Source organism: Pipistrellus kuhlii, unplaced genomic scaffold, assembly GCF_014108245.1.
Source record: "Pipistrellus kuhlii isolate mPipKuh1 unplaced genomic scaffold, mPipKuh1.p scaffold_m20_p_1, whole genome shotgun sequence".
Lineage (NCBI taxonomy): Eukaryota > Metazoa > Chordata > Mammalia > Chiroptera > Vespertilionidae > Pipistrellus > Pipistrellus kuhlii.
Genome location: NW_023425404.1, coordinates 33,714,019 through 33,731,704, shown reverse-complemented (window position 1 = coordinate 33,731,704; position 17,686 = coordinate 33,714,019). Strand labels below are relative to the sequence as shown.

Below are 17,686 nucleotides of genomic sequence, written 5' to 3'. Positions count from 1 at the left end.
AACATAAGATGGGAAATCATAAAAATCGTAGAAGAATCCATAGGCAGCAAAATATGACATATCTTGTAGCAATATATTTACCCATACATCTCCTAGGACAATGGAATCTAAGGAGAAAATAAACAAATGGGACTACATGAAAATAAAAAGCTCTGCACAGCAAAAGAAACCATCAACAAAACAAGAGAGCCCACCACATGGGAGAACTTTTTGCCAATGTTACATCCAATGAGGGTTTAATCTGATAAATTTATAGGAAACTCATACAATTTAATGAAAGGAAAATAAACAATCCAATCAAAAAATGGGCAAAGGGCCTAAATAGACACTTTTCGAAAGTGGACATACACAGGCCAAGAGGCATATAAAAAAATGCTCAGTCACTAATAATCTGAGAGAAGCAAATCAAGATGATGAGGTACCATCTCACGCTTGTCATAATGGCCATCATCAACAAGTGCTAGAGAGGATGTGGAGAAAAAGGTACCCTCATACACTGCTGGTAGAAATGTAAACTTGTACAGACATTGTGGAAAACTGTGTGGAGTTTTCTCATAAAATTAAAAATGGAACTCCAATTTTATCCAGTAATTCCACTCCTAAGAATATAACCCAAGAAATCAGAAATACCAATCAGAAAGAATATATGTACCCCTATGTTCATAGCAGCACAATTTGCAATAGCTAAGATTTGGAAACAGCCTAAGTGCCCATCAGCAGAGGATTAAAAAACTGGTACATCTACACAATGGAATACTATGCTACTCTAAAAAAAAAAGAACTTACCATTTGCAATAGCATGGATGGACATAGAGAGCATTATGCTAAGTGAAATGAGCCAAAGAAAGATAAATATTACATGATCTCACTCATTTGTGGAATGTAATGAACATAAACTAGTGAACAAAAAATAGGTCCAGAGACATAGAAGGATCAGTCCGCCAATCCTCAGAGGAAAGGCAGGGGAGGTTGAGGGAAGGGTAAGAGATCAATCAAAAGACCTATATGCATGCATATAGGCATAATCAAATGGACACAGACAATAGGGGGTTAGACTTGTGCTGGGAGGCGGGAGCAGGCTGGTAGAGGTCAATGGGTGAAAAGGAGACATATATAATACTTTCAACAATAAGAATTTTTTTTTAAATGCGGGGGGAAAAAATAACACATCTAATGTCTTTTTCTACTAAACTCTCCACCCCCTTTTGAGAGGAGGAACATCTATTGGCTGCCTCCCATACACACTCCAAATGGGGATCTAGCCTGAAACCTAGGCATGGGCCCTGACAGGAATCATACTGGTGACATTCAGTGTACAGGGACTATGCTTAACCAATTGAGCCACACCAGCCAGGGCTACTTAAAATCCTTTTAATGCCCTTCTCCTTTCTGCATAAAATTACAAGTAGCTAATCTGGCATAAGGGACAAATAATTTAGAGGACATAGTGACAAAAGAAATAAAGGTGTTGAGAAATGAGAGGGGATGATGGGATCTGCTAATGACTGAGTTTGGGTAAGAGGGATTCTTCAGTTGTAATTCGAGAAAAGATTGGGTGCTGAAGCAGGTAGATTTACAGATTTGATGATGGGAAGATGACTTTAATCTTCTGATGGTATCTCAATGAAATATGAGGCAAAGTCTTCAGTTGAATGGAGGAGAGAATACGTGGTCATCTCAGCAGGAATGTAAAATCATCCTTGTTGCCTATTTCTCAACTCATAAAGCTCCCTTGTTATTGTTTAAGATTTCCGGTATTTTCATTACTCTTTTCTGGAAGTCATACTTGCTCTTCCAGATCATCTGGGCCACTAACCTTTATGCACACCTGGCACCCACCTCACTTCCATTATTATAATGCACTGATGTTTGTGTTTACTTCCCCTACTAGACTAGTAATGTTCTTGAAAAGCTTGGTCTGTGTACCTAGTGTGAGGTCAATGAAAGATATGTAAGAACTTTCAACATAATCCTTATATAGTCTCTTTTTTTCTGTGGAATTTGAAGTTAGGAGAATTAGTAGAATATAAAAGTGCCAAGGATTAATTAAACATTGGAATACAGCAGCTCATGATATCTGTGTCCTTTTAAAAATGGTACTGCATTATGGACACACCACCACATTGGCATTCATTTAGTCCTTTTGTTTTATTCAAATGCCAAAACATAAGTTTCAAGATACAAATCGTAGTTATACTCAGTTGAGTTTGATTTAAAAACATTGATTATGTTTCGTTAACAACTTCCAAACCAATGTGAACCATTGTGACTAAAACGTCTCCAAGTCCATTTCTGGAGGATTACTCTTAATGTACTTAGTAGCTACTTCAATTTTCACTCTACAAAAAGGAAAATAATGATGTCATAAGAGAAAGATAATGAACAATTATAATATGAAAAACTTCCTGAGAAAATTTTAACCATTCCTATGAAGACTAACAAGGATAGTTGTTTCTGTTCCACACTATAGCAGTCAGACTTAACACTCTGCAAAAGTGCATTTCTGGTTCTACCTCAGCTATAGATATCTCACATCTCTTATTACATCAGAGAAAGCCCAACTCTTCATCAACAGGATTTAGAAGTTGCTTAAAAGCTTAAGGTTTTCTTCCTGAGAAAAGGGTGGTAGAAGGAAAACTTAAAGAGTCTATAAACCAAAAAATAAAAACATTTATAAACCAAAAAAAACAACAAAAATTTCAATGTACTTTGATTTAAACAATTTCAAATAAGTTTGAACCAAATAGTATAAAAAATTACATCAACATTATAGAAGGGAAGAAGAAGCTTAAAAGGTACCCAAATATTTTAATATTTATGCAAACAAGTAATTTTCATTTTTAAGTTCCTCCAATTTCCCCCACTGTTTAATTATATGCAGACTGGGGCAAAAATAGGTTTATAGTTGTATGCGAAAGTTTACTCTTGCATTATATTTATTAATTATTGTATTATTTTCCATATGAACTGTAATCTTTTGTCCCACCCTATAACAAGGATTAATAACTTATATTTTAGTGTGACCACATTAACTTATGCTGATAGCAGTTTTCTTTAATGTTCAATGAAGCCAAAAAATTAGGCAAATATCCAGCACACAGAAAAACAAAACAAAAAAAAAACTAGCTGAGTATTTTAATAAAATGAACAGTATTAGGATATTTTATTTAGTTCAGTTATTGCATGACTGATGCTGCATGCTACTTTTAGAATTAGATGTAGTCTTTTCCTGAAGATTTAAGGCAGACTTCAATTCCATCTGCTCGCTCCTAGTACTAAAATGCATTCAAGATGGCAAATAAATCAGACAATCAGAAGAGATTGGCCTTTCTTATAGTACCAATTGGGAAGTTAGTGTCATGCAATAGCAAGTAAGACTAAGAATACAGCTTAAACAAATCGTTAAAATATGGTTCTTCAGGGTACTTTCTCCATGAAAATTTCAACTACTTGGAAACTACCTCTTCCAATGTTTAAGATAAATAAAATTCTAATATTTTTCAGGAAACAAACATGGGTAAAAAGATTAAAGAATGGTATCTCAATCTTCAATTTTAAAGAATTTATTTTCCCATTTGTAGAGTAACATTATTGTAAAATCCACAGTTATTGCAACATCTGCATTGCTTAAAAGAACTCCTTAGAATTTTGTTTTAGCATATATTTTTTAAAAACTGAACCAAAATAATGTACATTTTATCACTGAACCCTGTGTCATTAAAGTCCACATAATGTCTTTTGTACCAATCAATGTGATGTTACTTAATATACATGATCTGATTTTTATTCTAAAGGCTTCTGACCATGTATGATATCCAAGACAGATCCAATGCTTTTAATGTCAGACTGTAGAGACAGTTATGACCCTAACCACAGAAGGAAAAGCTTTATATACAGGACCAAAGTCTGACAATTTAGCTGTTTGCAGCATCTGCTTGGCGAGGCCATCCTTCTTCTTCAACTCCAGAATCATACTCCTCTTCAGAGGATTCTTTTGTTGGAGCCCTACAATAAAAACCATAAATTTTAAAAATAAAAATGGAGAGTAAACATGATGTCTAGGCTCAACATTCTCCTTCACAAATGTATTACTGAAATAAATTGAAAACAAGGCTTAAAAAAATCCATTTCGCCCTAGCCAGTGTGGCTCAGTTAATTAGAATGTTGTCCTGTGCACCAAAAAGTTGTGGGCTCGCTTCCTGGTCAGGGCACATATATAGGTTTACAGGTTTGATCCCTGGTTGGGCTGCATGCAGAAGGCAAACAATATTTCTCTCTCACATCAACGTTTCCCTCTCCCTCTCCCACTCTCCCTCTCCCACTCCCCCGTCCCTCTTCTTCTCCCTTTCTCCCATCCTCCCTTCCTCTCTAAAAACCAATGAACATGTCCTCAGGAGAGGATTTTTAAAAAAAATCAATTTTCCAGCCAAAACCGGTTTTGCTCAGTGGATAGAGCGTCGGCCTGCGGACTGGAAGGTCCCGGGTTCGATTCTGGTCAAGGACATGTACCTTAGTGGAGGGCACATCCCCAGTAGGGGGTGTGCAGGAGGCAGCGATGATTCTCTCTCATCGATGTTTCTAACTCTCTAACCCTTTCTCTTCCTGTCTGTAAAAAATCAATAAAATACATTTAAAAATTAAAATTAAAAAAATCCATTTTCCAGCAAGTAGCTAGAGCCTATTATTTCAACTCAAATGCTTGACTTTTACACATGTCTATGGTAAAGATCAAGCTCTGACTAAATATGGCTTAACTCAAATTAATCAAAATTATGATCAGACCACTACAATTCCTTTATATAGTAATGTCATTTAAAAACAAAAATAAAAGGTGTTCTCTGAATAACTAAAGTTGTTCAAATTCAATTAACTGCCTCCTAAGTTATCTCAGAAGATAAGCAAAAAAATATACCTTGTGACAGTAAACAGAAATCTAGTTTCTGTATAGTTAACATTAATTTTAAGCACTAAATAATAAATATTTATTGAATAGATTAGGTCAGTAAACTATAGCCTACAGGCCCATCATCTGTTTTTGTAAATAAAGACTTAGTGTAATACAAACATCCTCATTCATTTACAGACTGTCTATGGCTGTTATACTGTGAGTAATTGCCAATATAGTATGAAAGATGTATCAAATTTGTCAACTGATATGATACAAATGAGAGAAAAAAATATGTCTACAAAGTTTTGATCTTGTGAAAGACATAAAACAAGTCACTCATAAGTTACAGAATTAGCAGTAAAGTTCACTTAAATTTTTTCATTTGGATTACTTTTATGTCTCTTTAAGTCTTCTTCCTTAATGGAAAAAGTAGAAGCCAATTTTGAAGATCAATTTTCAAAAGATTCACAAACTATCCTATATAATAAAGAGGTAATATGCAAATTAACTCTCACACCCTCAAAAGATAGCTGCCTATGATCAGGCCAGCATGGGGATGAGGGACAACCAAATGACTGAACAAGCAGGGTGTGTGGGGCAACCAGGCCAACAGGGGGGTTAGTAAGGGACGACCAAACGACTGAGCAGCAGGCTGCATGGGGCAAACAGGCTGGCAGGGGTGACAGTTGGGGGGTGACCAGGCCAGTGGGGGGCAGAAGGGGGTGACCAAGCTGGCGCGTGGGTGTGGGGGGGGAAGAAAGGAGGGGCAGTTGGGAGTGATTAGGTTGGCAGGGGGGCAGTTGGAGGTTATCAGGCCGGCGGGGGGAGGCAGTAAGCGGTGATCAGGCCAGCACTTAGAGGCAGTGTGGAGTGACCAGGCCAGCAGAGAGCGAGTAGTTGGGGGCGACCTGGCTGGCAGGCAGGCAGGTGAGCAATGAGGAGCCAGCGGTCCAGGATTGTGAGAGGGATGTCTGACTGCTGGTTTAGGCTCGATCCCCGGGGTCAGGCCTAAACTGGCAGTCAGACATCCCCTGAGAGGTCCCGGATTGGTGAGGGTGCCGGCTGGGATGAGGGGACCCTCACCTCCATGCATGGATTTCATGTACTGGGCCACTAGTTATTTTATAAACCAAAATGAGAACATTTTTCTACAGAAACCACTCCCTATGAGATTATTGCTTCCTTTATGAATATAAAGATTTTTATGCAATTTTTATGACAAACCAATAAATTACAGCACTGAAGAGCTATTCTTAAATTTTAGATGTGTTCTAGCTTGACAGAATACCTTACCGGATGTATCCTGGTTCCTTTTTTCCTTCTACTACTTCTTTGTCAACCTCCACACATACAATATCAGAATTAGGGACTTCGAACATTGGTTCTAATAACAGCTTTTCCTAAAGTGACAAAAAATAATAAATGGCATGGAAAACTGAGATTACATATAACATACTTGTATTCCACAGGCAACAAATAAAGTCATTAACTCAGTAAACATTACTGAGTCTTATTTTGTACCAGGAACTGAGAGCTGCAAAAATCAATGTAAAAGTTTTTATATCCATATTAAAACAGCTTCTAAATAAATTCAGAAAGAAGTAATTCTATAAGGAAAGCTATTTGTCTGTACTTCTGCCTACTTAGGTCACCATGCACATACAAAAGCACTACATACTTTTGGATTCGGATGTTTCTCAAAAGCATTCCTGGCATATTCTATGACTAGTCTTATTAAAAAATGATGAGTTGTAAAATCATCTCTACCAGGCTCTTCAATTTTTACCATGACTTCAAATAAGCATTTGTCTCAAGTGCTACAGCAGATTTAAAGTTGTTTACTAATGCCCAGCTGATGTGGCTCTGTGGCTGAACATTGACCTATGAACCAGGAGGTCAGGGTTCGATTCCTAGTTAGGGCACATGACTGGGTTGCAGGCTCGATCCCCAATAGGGGGCATGGATGAGGTAGCTAACTGATAATTCTCTCTCATCACTTATATTTCTCTCTCTCTCTTCCTTTCCCTACCGATCCCTAAAAAAAAAAAAAAAAAAGAAAAAAAAAATTCAATGAAAACATATTAAAGAAAACTTCACTAAAGGAAACTAGTTTTGCCTAAAAGTTGGGGCTGGGTTATATTCCATTTTAAGGAAAATCTGACTTGACTCAAACTAATCAAAATTATGATCAGACCACAATTACTTTGTATAGTAATGTCATTTGAAAACAAAAATAAAAGATTGTTCTTTGTATAACTACAGTTGTTCAAAACCAATCAACTGCCTCTTAAGTTATCTCAGAAGATAAGCAAACATAAAATATAACATACCTTGTGACAGTTAAAACAGAAACCTAATTTTTGTGTAGGTAACACTAATGTCAAGCACTGTATAATAAATATTGGTTGAGTACGACAAATTTCTTATAAAATGTCAACACTATCACCTGCTTTTCTAGTGTGTATTTTTTATATAAATTTGTCCTTAATCAGTAGCACCTAAAGTCTAGGCCTTCATTATACAGTGCAGTAGAACCTCGGGTCTCAAACTTAATTCATTCCAGAAGACTGTTCAAGAAGTGATTTGTTTAAAAAAATGGAATAATTTTTTCCCATTAGAAATAATGCAAATTGAATTAATCCGTTTCAGACACCCAAATAATTCCATTTTATCCTTTCTTACATACAGTATGTCTAACGTACTGTTTAACCTATAAACAAACACTTCTTCAATTTATCAAACCACCCCTACTAAACTTAAAGGAACCACTTTCAGCACTTGTTCCAGGGGTGTCTTTCAGGTCTGTATGCAGCATTTTTGTTTGTTCATGTATTATTGCCTCCTAAATGCTGTCACTGGCTAACTGCTTTTCATTTATCCAAATCAACAAGTTTTTCTACCTGTTCAACTGCCGGTTTTCAATGTTTCTTTCACACCCTTAGCAACATGAGCACTCTTGATGGTCTCTTTATGCTTTAAAATTGTGCTAATTGTTTTTCTGCCAGCAACGAAAGTATTCTCTCTTTTGTTTGTTGCCTTCGAGACACTTTTTGTCATGCTGCATTATCATCCTATCAGGTTTGATAACTAAGACTTTTTTTTTCTGTGAGTTTGGTTCAAAACTGAACTGTTCAAGATGGGAAATAATTGAGAAATGAGGTCTGACTATATAATCTCAAAATGTCCTACTGAGATGACAGAAGTAATATTTAGCAGTGAAATCCTTAAAAGAAAATAGCAAAATGATTTTGCTTTGGAAGCATGTAGGGAAATAGTAACACCTGTACAGCCAGACAGTGCAGGTAGGAGCGTGAGCTCTACAGAAGAAAGTGGATTGTGGCTAAAACTAGGCTGGGTCTCTAGGATTTGTTACAAAATAAAAAATAGTTCATAGCATACTGAAAAGTTGAGGGGTATAGGATCAAGGTATTTGCAAATAAATTTCAAGCAAACACACATAAAAATGAGGATTTCAATGGGTCTGAAAAGGCTCTCTAGGGCTTAGTCCAAAGGCCTGTGTAGAATTTTCTGAAATTCTCCCTCCCTTGATCCTGATTTTTCTCTATTTCATTAATCATATTATGTGAATCCTTTGTTGCAAATATCTTGTTTCTTTTTAGAAAGAAGAAAAATATAAACTACTATGACAATTTTAAAAAACCATAAAAGCACTTGGGCAACTCTCTGGATATATTTCCAAAGGAAAAACATGGAGTGTTAATATTCTCAAAACTAAGATCAATAAATAATCTAGTTTTTGTAATAACAACACCAACTTACCATTATGGACCGAAGACCTCGTGCACCTGTTTTTCGTTCTAGTGCCAATCTGGCTATAGCTTTCAAAGCATCCTCAGTAACATTCAGTTCACACTAAAAATAGATTTAAAAGAAATAAGAATTTAGATAATACTTGATATTTTCTTAATATAACCATATAGCTTTTGATCTATTAATTATTACTACCTACCACTATTACTAGTCTACGTAGAACAAAAAGGAACCAATGCCCAGACTTTACAGATAAGAAAGAGCCAGAGGGCTAAGCGATTCACTTAGAAATACGGGGCCAGAGATAGAGAGCTAGAAACATCGATGAGAGAGAGTCATCGATCAACTGCCTCTTGCACACCCCCTACTGGGGATATGCCCACAACCAATGTTCATGCCCTTGACTGGAATCGAACCCGGGACCCTTCAGTCCCCAAGCCGACGCTCTATCCATTGAGCCAAACCGGTCTCGGCTAGAAAACATACATTTTAAAGAGTATTACTAAATTACTTTAGAAAAACCTCTGTAAATTACCACACATTTCAAAACAGAGTTCAAATTATTGAGAATATACCCCGAAGACATTTTCAAAATACTTTGGAACATTAAATTTTACAAAATCTTAGTATTAAATAACTTTGGTTATTAATTCCTACCTCCAGGAAATATAAAATCTAAGTGAGATATTTGTCTCTCATGGTGTTTTGAAGAAGCACTACTTGCCCTGGCTGGTATGGCTCAGTTGGTTGGAATGTCGTCCCATCCACCAGAGGGTGGCAGGTTTGATTTCTGGTCAGGGCACAAGCTAATGTCACAGGTTCAATCTCTGGTTTCCCTGGTTGGGGTGCCTGTGGGAGGCAATCTAGCAATGTTTCTCTTTCATAGTGTTGTTTCTCTCTCTCTCTCTGATAAACAACAACAAAAAACCCACCACTTGCTTTTATCAATTAACCTAATTTGCCCTTAATTCTTGAAAAGGTTTTTTTTTTCCTAGATTAACCTGGACTTTCATTCAACAATTATTGAACCCCTTATGTGATTATATTTTAGAGACTGAATGATGAATGAGACATTCTATTTTACCTCAAAGAACTTACTCCACTGGGTGGTGAAAAATTAGCAAATTACCAGTTACAACACAGTGTATGTATGCACATTGTGCTAAGGGAGCACCAAAATGTGGGTATCTAAGTAAGACCAAGGGATCAAGAAGGACTTTAAGGAGGGGTATAAGATAATTAGTTTTGTTTATTCATTCAATAAATATTTATTAAGAACTTAATAGCTAAGATGACCACACCAAGAAACATCATAATTAAAATGCCAAGGGCAAAAGACAAAGAGAAAATCTTACAAGCAGCAAGAGAAAAACAACTAGTTACCTACAAGGGAGTACCCATACGACTGTCAGCTGATTTCTCAACAAAAACTATGCAGGCCAGAAGGGAGTGGCAAGAAATATTCAAAATGATGAACAACAAGAACCTACAACGAAGATTACTCTACCCAGCAAAGCTATCATTCAGAATTGAAGGTCAGATAAAGACCTTCACAGACAAGAAAAAGTTAAAGGAGTTTATCAACACCAAACCAGGACTACATGAAATGTTGAAGGGTATTCTTTAAGAAGAGGAAAAAGAAAAAGACATCAAATACATACCTACCAACAAGTGAATCTAAAAATCAAGTGAATAAAAAAATCTGAAGAACAAAATGGACTGGTCTATATAATAGAATCAGGGACATAGAAAGGGATTGGACTAACAACATCTCAGGGGAAAGAGGGTCTGAGGGGTGTGGGAAGAGATTGGACAAAAATCTTACACTTATGGATGAAGATGGTGGCGGGGGTAAGGGCATGGGGTGGAGTTGGGAATCAGGTGGAGGGGAGCTATGGAGGGTCGGGGGAAGAGGAACACCTGTAATAATCTGAACAATGAAGATTTATTATAAAAACAAACAAACAAACAACAAACAAAAAAAAGAACTTAATAGCTGTTTGCTGGGCACTGTGCTTAATAATTTAAAAACGGTCCGATCTGGAAGTAAAGTGGAAGATAATGACAGTGGTGATGGTCATAGACAGATTTGAGACAGGGAAACTGATCAATTAGGAACCAAATTCATGCAGTCAAGGTGAAGAATGATAAAGGAGCTTGAGTTGAGGTAGTGGTAATGGCAATGGAGAGGAGACTAATATTTAGAGATACTAAGTTAAAAAGACCCAAAACATTTGCTATCAGATTGATTATGTGGGTCTGAGTAACCTCCAGGTACCTGTAGTAGAGAAGTAGATGTGGGAGCTAATAAAACTTTATAGAGCCGGGACCGGTTTGGCTCAATGGATAGAGTGTCGGCTTGGGGACTGAAGGGCCCCGGGTTCAATTCCGGTCAAGGGCATGTACCTTGGTTGCGGGCATATCCCCAGTAGGGGGTGTGCAAGAGGCAGCTGATTGATGACTCTCTCTCATTGATGTTTCAAACTCTCTCTCTCTCTCCCACTCTGTACAAAAATCAATAAAATATATTTAAAAAAAAAAACTTTATAGAAAAAAATCGTATCAAAGTATGTATACACAGTATATCACAACAAAAGCATTTAGAATGTAAAGGCTGAAAGGACAATCCTGTGACTGGCTTGAGGGGTTTAGAGTAGGCTGCTGGAATAATCTATAATAATAAAAGTGTAATATGCTAATTAGACAGGACGTCCTTCTGGACAAAGCTGGGGCTTCTTGGGAAGCCTGGGGCCCGGTGCCTGCTGGCAGCCAGAGGGAGACTGGTGCCGGCAGCTGGGGGAAGGAAGGTCTACTCTTACACGAATTTCATGCATCAGACCTCTAGTATATATATATTTATCTATCTTTAAACTTTAAAATACAATGAAGATTTTAATTGTGACAAATAAAGCCAACTCCTAAATGTCTACTATAACAAAATGTACCTTCCCTGATTCCTAGATATTTAATGAGGAAAAGGCTAGTATTCCAGATGAACATGACTGCTTTTTTATTTTTTATAATACTAGAGGTCTGTGTACAGCTTCATTCACTGGTGGGATCCCTCAACCTGGCCTGCAGGAATCAGGCCAACACTGGCTCTCCGACATCCTGAGGGATCCTGGATTGCAAGAGGGCACAGGCCAGGCCAAGTGACCCCACCAGTGCAGGATCGGGGCTGGGGAAGGACCTTGGGAAGCTCCAGGGCATGTCTGGACTGTCTCGCCCAGTCCCAATCTGCGGGACCCCAGCAGCAAGCTAAATATTGGTTGGAGCGTCTGTCCTCTCGTGGCCAATGGATGTCATAGCAACTGGTTGAACAAATGGTTGGACACTTAGCATATTAGTCATATATATATATATACATGATGCAAATATATGCAATTTCAATAGCAAAAAAAAACATAAATTATCGTTAAGTATGAAAAATAAAAATCTAACCTTATCCATGCTGAATAAGGCCTGGTATTGAGGAATAACAGCATTACGTGGCTCAGTTAGTATTTGTACAAGTGTTTTCTCATCTAGGCTATGTAAAGGAACTACCACAGGCAACCGTCCCACAAACTCAGGAATCATGCCAAATTCAATGAGATCTCTGGCTTCTACATGACGTAATAATCGATCTTTTTCTTCAATGTCTTGGTGAGTATTTGATTCGCCACTTCGATTGGCAAGGTCTGCAGCAGCTGCAGCCCTTCTGCCTTTTCCAAGATTTGATTGTGTTCCAAATCCAAGATACTGCCAAAGAACAGAAGGATATTATAAATAACAGAATGAAGCTGCATGTACTAAGTACTTTACATGCATGTCTCATGTGATCTTTGCAACAGAAGTACTATTATCATTCACATTTTACAAACAAAACAAATTGGTCTAGAAAGATTAAGTACCTTGCTGAAGTAGTAAAGGCAGAACTAGAACTCAGGTCTATCTACTTTCAGAATTGAGAACCTATAATAACCAACTCTCAAAGAATGATTTCTAGTAGATAAGAAGTCCCTTAGAACTCAGATAATGATGTTTCAGGTTTTTCTGAGACCTGTAAACTAGTGTGATTTCCAAAATAGGTAAGAACTGTGAAAATGGAGATAGTAATTATTGTGTTACCAAAGTTAATTTTATAATACTATAAAGTATTATAAAGGAGTAGTGCCTACAGAACAAGCAGACTGATAAATAAATTATCCAACCCTAGCTAGTTTGGCTCAGTGGACTGAGTGTCAGCTTGAGGACTAAAAGGTCCTAGGTTTGATTCCAGTCAAGGGCATGTGCCTCCATTGCAGGCTTCATCCCCAGTGTGGGGCGTGCAGGAGGCAAACAACCAATGATGCTCTCTCATCAACGATGTTGCTCTCTCTCTCCCTTCCTCTCTGAAATAAATAAAAATATATTTAAAAAAATTATCCACAAGGGTCTTAAGTCACTCCTAAATATTCTATTAAAATCATTTGCGGTTGCATATATCAACCCCAATTAGAATAATTTAAGATTATATTTTAAAAAGAACACATAGGATGACATCAAACAAGAATGCTAAGTCTGCTGCAAAAGGTTGGATCTCTAAGGTGTATGGATCTTGCTTCAGTCAATATAAAAGAACTATACTAGGTAATTATCAGAAAGCTTAATTTTGATATGTCATATAGCTTTTGTTAAAAATATAAACACATTGCCGAAACCGGTTTGGCTCAGTGGATAGAGCGTCAGCCTGCGGGCTGAAAGGTCCTGGGTTCGATTCCGGTCAAGGGCATGGACCTTGGTTGCAGGCACATCCCTAGTAGGGGGTGTGCAAGAGGCGGCTGATCAATGATTCTCTCTCATTGATGTTTCTAACTCTCTATCCCTCTCTGATCCTCTCTGTAAAAAATCAATAAAATATATATATTTTTAAAAAGTATAAGCACATGATGGATGAGAAAACAGAGTAAGTTAAATTCAATTCCTCTGGCCTGGCCTGTGTGGCTCAGCAGTTGAGCGTCGACCCAGTAACCAAGAGGTCACCATTCAATTCCTGGCCAGGGCATATGCCTGGGTTGGGGGCTCAATCCCCAGTGGGGGGTGTGTAGGAGGGAGCTGATTGATGGGTGTTCCTCTCTCATTGATGTTTCTATATCTCTCCCTCTCTCCCGCCTTTCTCTCTAAAAAACAATAAAAACATTTTTAAAAAAATTCAATTCCTCTGATTTTTTAAGCTGTGTACATGAACAGTTAGCGTATAGGAAAACAAAATACCTTTCATTCAATAATTTAAACATTTATTAAGCATATTTCATATATAAGCATATCTAGTAATAAATGTATACATATTTTTATGTATTATAAGTATAAACATTAAGCAATCATTATAAAACACTGGGGATACAAACCTGAACACAGTCCTTACCCTAAAAGGGCTTACTGAAAGTGAGAACACAGGAAGGTATTAAAGTATCATAGATGTAATAAAGGACAACTGTAGAGGAAACAATGCAGTGGAAAGAAGGAAAAGACACATACAGGGGAATGAAGGTAGGAGGTGATCAAGAAAGCCTTCACAGAGGAATTGCCTAATCATTTAACAGATTGAGTCTTAAAGGATGAACATATTTGCCAATCAGATTGAGGTAGTGGAGGGCATGAGCTAAAAGGATAAAACTTAGGCCTACATGCATTTTGATGTGGTTGGAATACAAGTGTATTATTTAACACTAGAGGCCTGATGCATGAAATTCGTGTCTCCAGCTTTGTCCTGAGATCGTCCCAATGGTTGTTCCGCTGTTTGGCCATTTGGTCAATTTGCATATTATGTTTTTATTATTATAGACAGACTATAACCCTAGCTTTCAGTGAGGGTTAAAACAAAACCCACATTAATGTGTTTAATCCTCTATAAAATCCCTGTTGAAGACCCTTATGAAAAGGAATTTTCATAAAGATCTATATGAAAAACTTTTTAAAAGAAATTCCCTTGACGGGAATTGAACCTGGGACTTTTCAGTCCACAGACTGAAGCTCTATCCACTTAGCCAAACCGGTTTCGGCATGGAATTTTTTTTTTTTTTTTTGTAAATATTTTATTGATTTTTTACAGAGAGGAAGGGAAAGGGATAGAGTTAGAAACATAGATGAGAGAGAATCATCGATCAGCTGCCTTCTGCACACCCCACATTGGGGATGTGCCCGCAACCAAGGTACATGTCCTTGACCGGAATCAAACCTGGGACCTTTCAGTCCAAAGGCTGACGCTCTAGCATAGGGGTGTCGAACTCAATCAGAGAAGGGGCCAAAATCTAAAATCCAGCCTAAATCGCGGGCCGAATGGTTTACTGAATAGTCATAAACTGTCATTGTGATGGAAACGCAGCGGAGTGCAGTGATGACAGCGCGGTGCGGGCCACATTGCAAGGCCTGGCGGGATGGATTTGGCCCGCGGGCCTTGTGTTTGACACATGTGCTCTAGCAACTGAGCCAAACGGTTTTGGCAAAAAACTTTTTTATTTTTTACTATTTATTTATTTATTTATTTTCTGCCACTAGGCTCTGGCCTTACTATTCTTTTTTTTTTTTTTTTAATAAAATATATTTTATTGATTTTTTTACAGAGGAAGAGAGGATAGAGTTAGAAACATCGACGAAAGAAACATCGATCAGCTGCCTCTTGCACACCCCCAACTGGGGATGTACCCGCAACCAAGGTACATGCCCTTGACCAGAATCGAACCTGAGACCTTTCAGTCCGCAGGCCAATGCTCTATCCACTGAGCCAAACTGGTTTCGGCATGAAAAACTTTTTTAATCTTCGTCTCTCCTGAAGACCTCATATGACCTAAACCTTTCTTCTAGATTCTTTTAATCTCTTTTCTCATGTTACCTTTAACTATTCTTTTCAACATGTTAATACAGTCCCTGCCTTAGATCACAGAATTTCAAATATAGTTATCTTTCTCTCTCACACACACACAGAAATAATGTCATTCTAATTTATTTGGCTAATTTATGCAAAATTTCAAAAGCAAAAAATAAAAACAAACCAAATTAAGAATATAAAAACTCTATCCATGCTGAGTAAGGCCTGGTACTGAGGAATAACAGCATTACATGGCTTGTTAGTACCGTATTTGTACAAAAGTTTTCTCATCTAGCCGGGACCGGTTTGGCTCAATGGATAGAGCGTCGGCTTGGGGACTGAAGGGTCCCGGGTTCGATTCCGGTCAAAGGCATGTACCTTGGTTGCGGGCATGTCCCCAGTAGGGGGTGTGCAAGGGGCAGCTGATCGATGACTCTCTCTCATCGATGTTTCTAACTCTCTATCTCTCTCCCTTTCTCTCTGTATAAAAATCAATAAAATATATTAAAAAAAAAAAAAAGTTTTCTCATCTAAACTATGCAGAGGGATTACCATAGGCATCCCTTCCATTAGCAGCATTGTATTTTTATACTACTAAACTGCTATTGAAACTAGTGCATGCAAAGCCAAGGAGAGAGAGACTTAAAGCAAGTGATATAGCAAAGAGCTGATTTATGATATATTCATTTAGGTAGAATGTTATATAAAATGTTATATAAATGGGATGATTTGTGGCTAGCCATTATATAAAACACATGGAAAATACAAGTCTTTTGGGCTACTATAATGATATTACATTTTAGTATAATCAATCAATAAATAAATACTGGGCATGTACCTTGAAGATATGAAGAAATAAGATTCCAGTTAAAAATCAAGGTTTATAGGACTATTCAGGAAACATCTAAAAAACTATGTGGGATTCACAACCCTTGCTCCAATCCCCAAATTGCTCCCTTCCATTTGTAAGCAGGGGCAATGGAGACAGCTCTTTATTGGGCTTCATTGAACTGAATAAGATTAATGAACAGAAATTTTACTGATACAGCACCTACCTCAAATAATAAAATAACTCCTTAAATGAAATAGAAAATTGATATAATCAAGTTATACTTTTGAAATGTCCAAATACACACACACAGTCCCAAAAATATATATATACACAGTTTAATAGCTGATAATTCACTTTTCACTCCTTTTCAGGTTTAACTGACTTGAAATAATGGGTGAAGTCTGATTAAACTTAGAACAAAGAAAACTTTTCCTGAAGTGCCACTTGACTTTTTTTTATGAGGATATATAAAAGATAAATTTATGGTATAAAACCATCAACAATCAATGAATTAATGGCACACAAATACCAAACGAAATTGTTCTTGATGTTTGAGATTCTACTACTTTACGTTACCAGCCGTGCCTGGACCAGAACAGTCATCAGTTTGGAAACAGGCATTGACAAAAAAAATAATAAATTAATTTCTGTAGATTCTTTTACATTTTGAAAATGAACTGTATGTTAATAAGTACTGACTAATCATACCAAGTGTTTATACATTTAAAAAAATTTTTTATTAAATTATTATCTTTGGTGTGTATACATTTTTTGGGGGGGGGGTATCCTGTATGTGGATGATATTTAAATATTCTAATTTGATACTCTAAAATTAAAAAACTAGAAATATGTTTCTGGTATACTCTAAGGAAACCTCAACTCTTTAAAATTCACAATTGGCAGCCAGCACATATGAGAATAGAAAATGAATAGCCATCCTCTGTAACTTCAAATGCTCTGTATTCCAGTAACTTATCAGCAAAACTTACCTTTTCATTTTTTCTCCTGCTGATGATTCTGTCTAAACCATTGAAAGCACCAGATGCAACAAACAGGATGTTTGTTGTATCAACTTGTACTGTTTCTCCACGTAACTTGCGGGAATTCTTCTCTGGAACATTGACTATTGTGCCTTCTAGTAGTTTCAATAAGCCCTAAAAAAATGAATGATTTTTAGCATCATCATATAAGTGTATTATTTATTATACTTTAGATAATGGGATTCAATGGGGAAAATAATATGTGGTTATGGTAACTAATGAAAACTCCATTTCTAGAACATGAAAATGTAATGCACTATCACATTAATAATTAATAAACTTATTTGGAATAGTTTCGGGACTGCTGATGCATTTAGGAATCAATC

The 17,686-nt window shown here is 37.0% G+C and overlaps 1 protein-coding gene across 3 annotated transcripts in view; it reads right to left on the bottom strand.

The window, feature by feature from the left end:
• Positions 1 to 2,129: 2,129 nt before the first annotated feature.
• CLPX (caseinolytic mitochondrial matrix peptidase chaperone subunit X) overlaps positions 2,130 to 17,686 on the bottom strand; it is a 43,864-nt gene continuing 28,307 nt past the window's right edge. For 2 of the 3 annotated variants that reach the window (XM_036438728.2, XM_036438717.2), the window contains 5 exons: positions 17,310 to 17,474; positions 12,101 to 12,400; positions 8,669 to 8,761; positions 6,182 to 6,288; positions 2,130 to 4,005 (listed from right to left, as the gene is read on the bottom strand). In XM_036438728.2, the coding sequence (XP_036294621.1) occupies positions 3,915 to 4,005; positions 6,182 to 6,288; positions 8,669 to 8,761; positions 12,101 to 12,400; positions 17,310 to 17,474 (756 nt within the window). In that variant the 3' untranslated portion in view covers positions 2,130 to 3,914. The remainder of the gene's footprint in view (positions 4,006 to 6,181; positions 6,289 to 8,668; positions 8,762 to 12,100; positions 12,401 to 17,309; positions 17,475 to 17,686) is intronic. The other variant, XM_036438735.2, reaches the window with a different exon arrangement.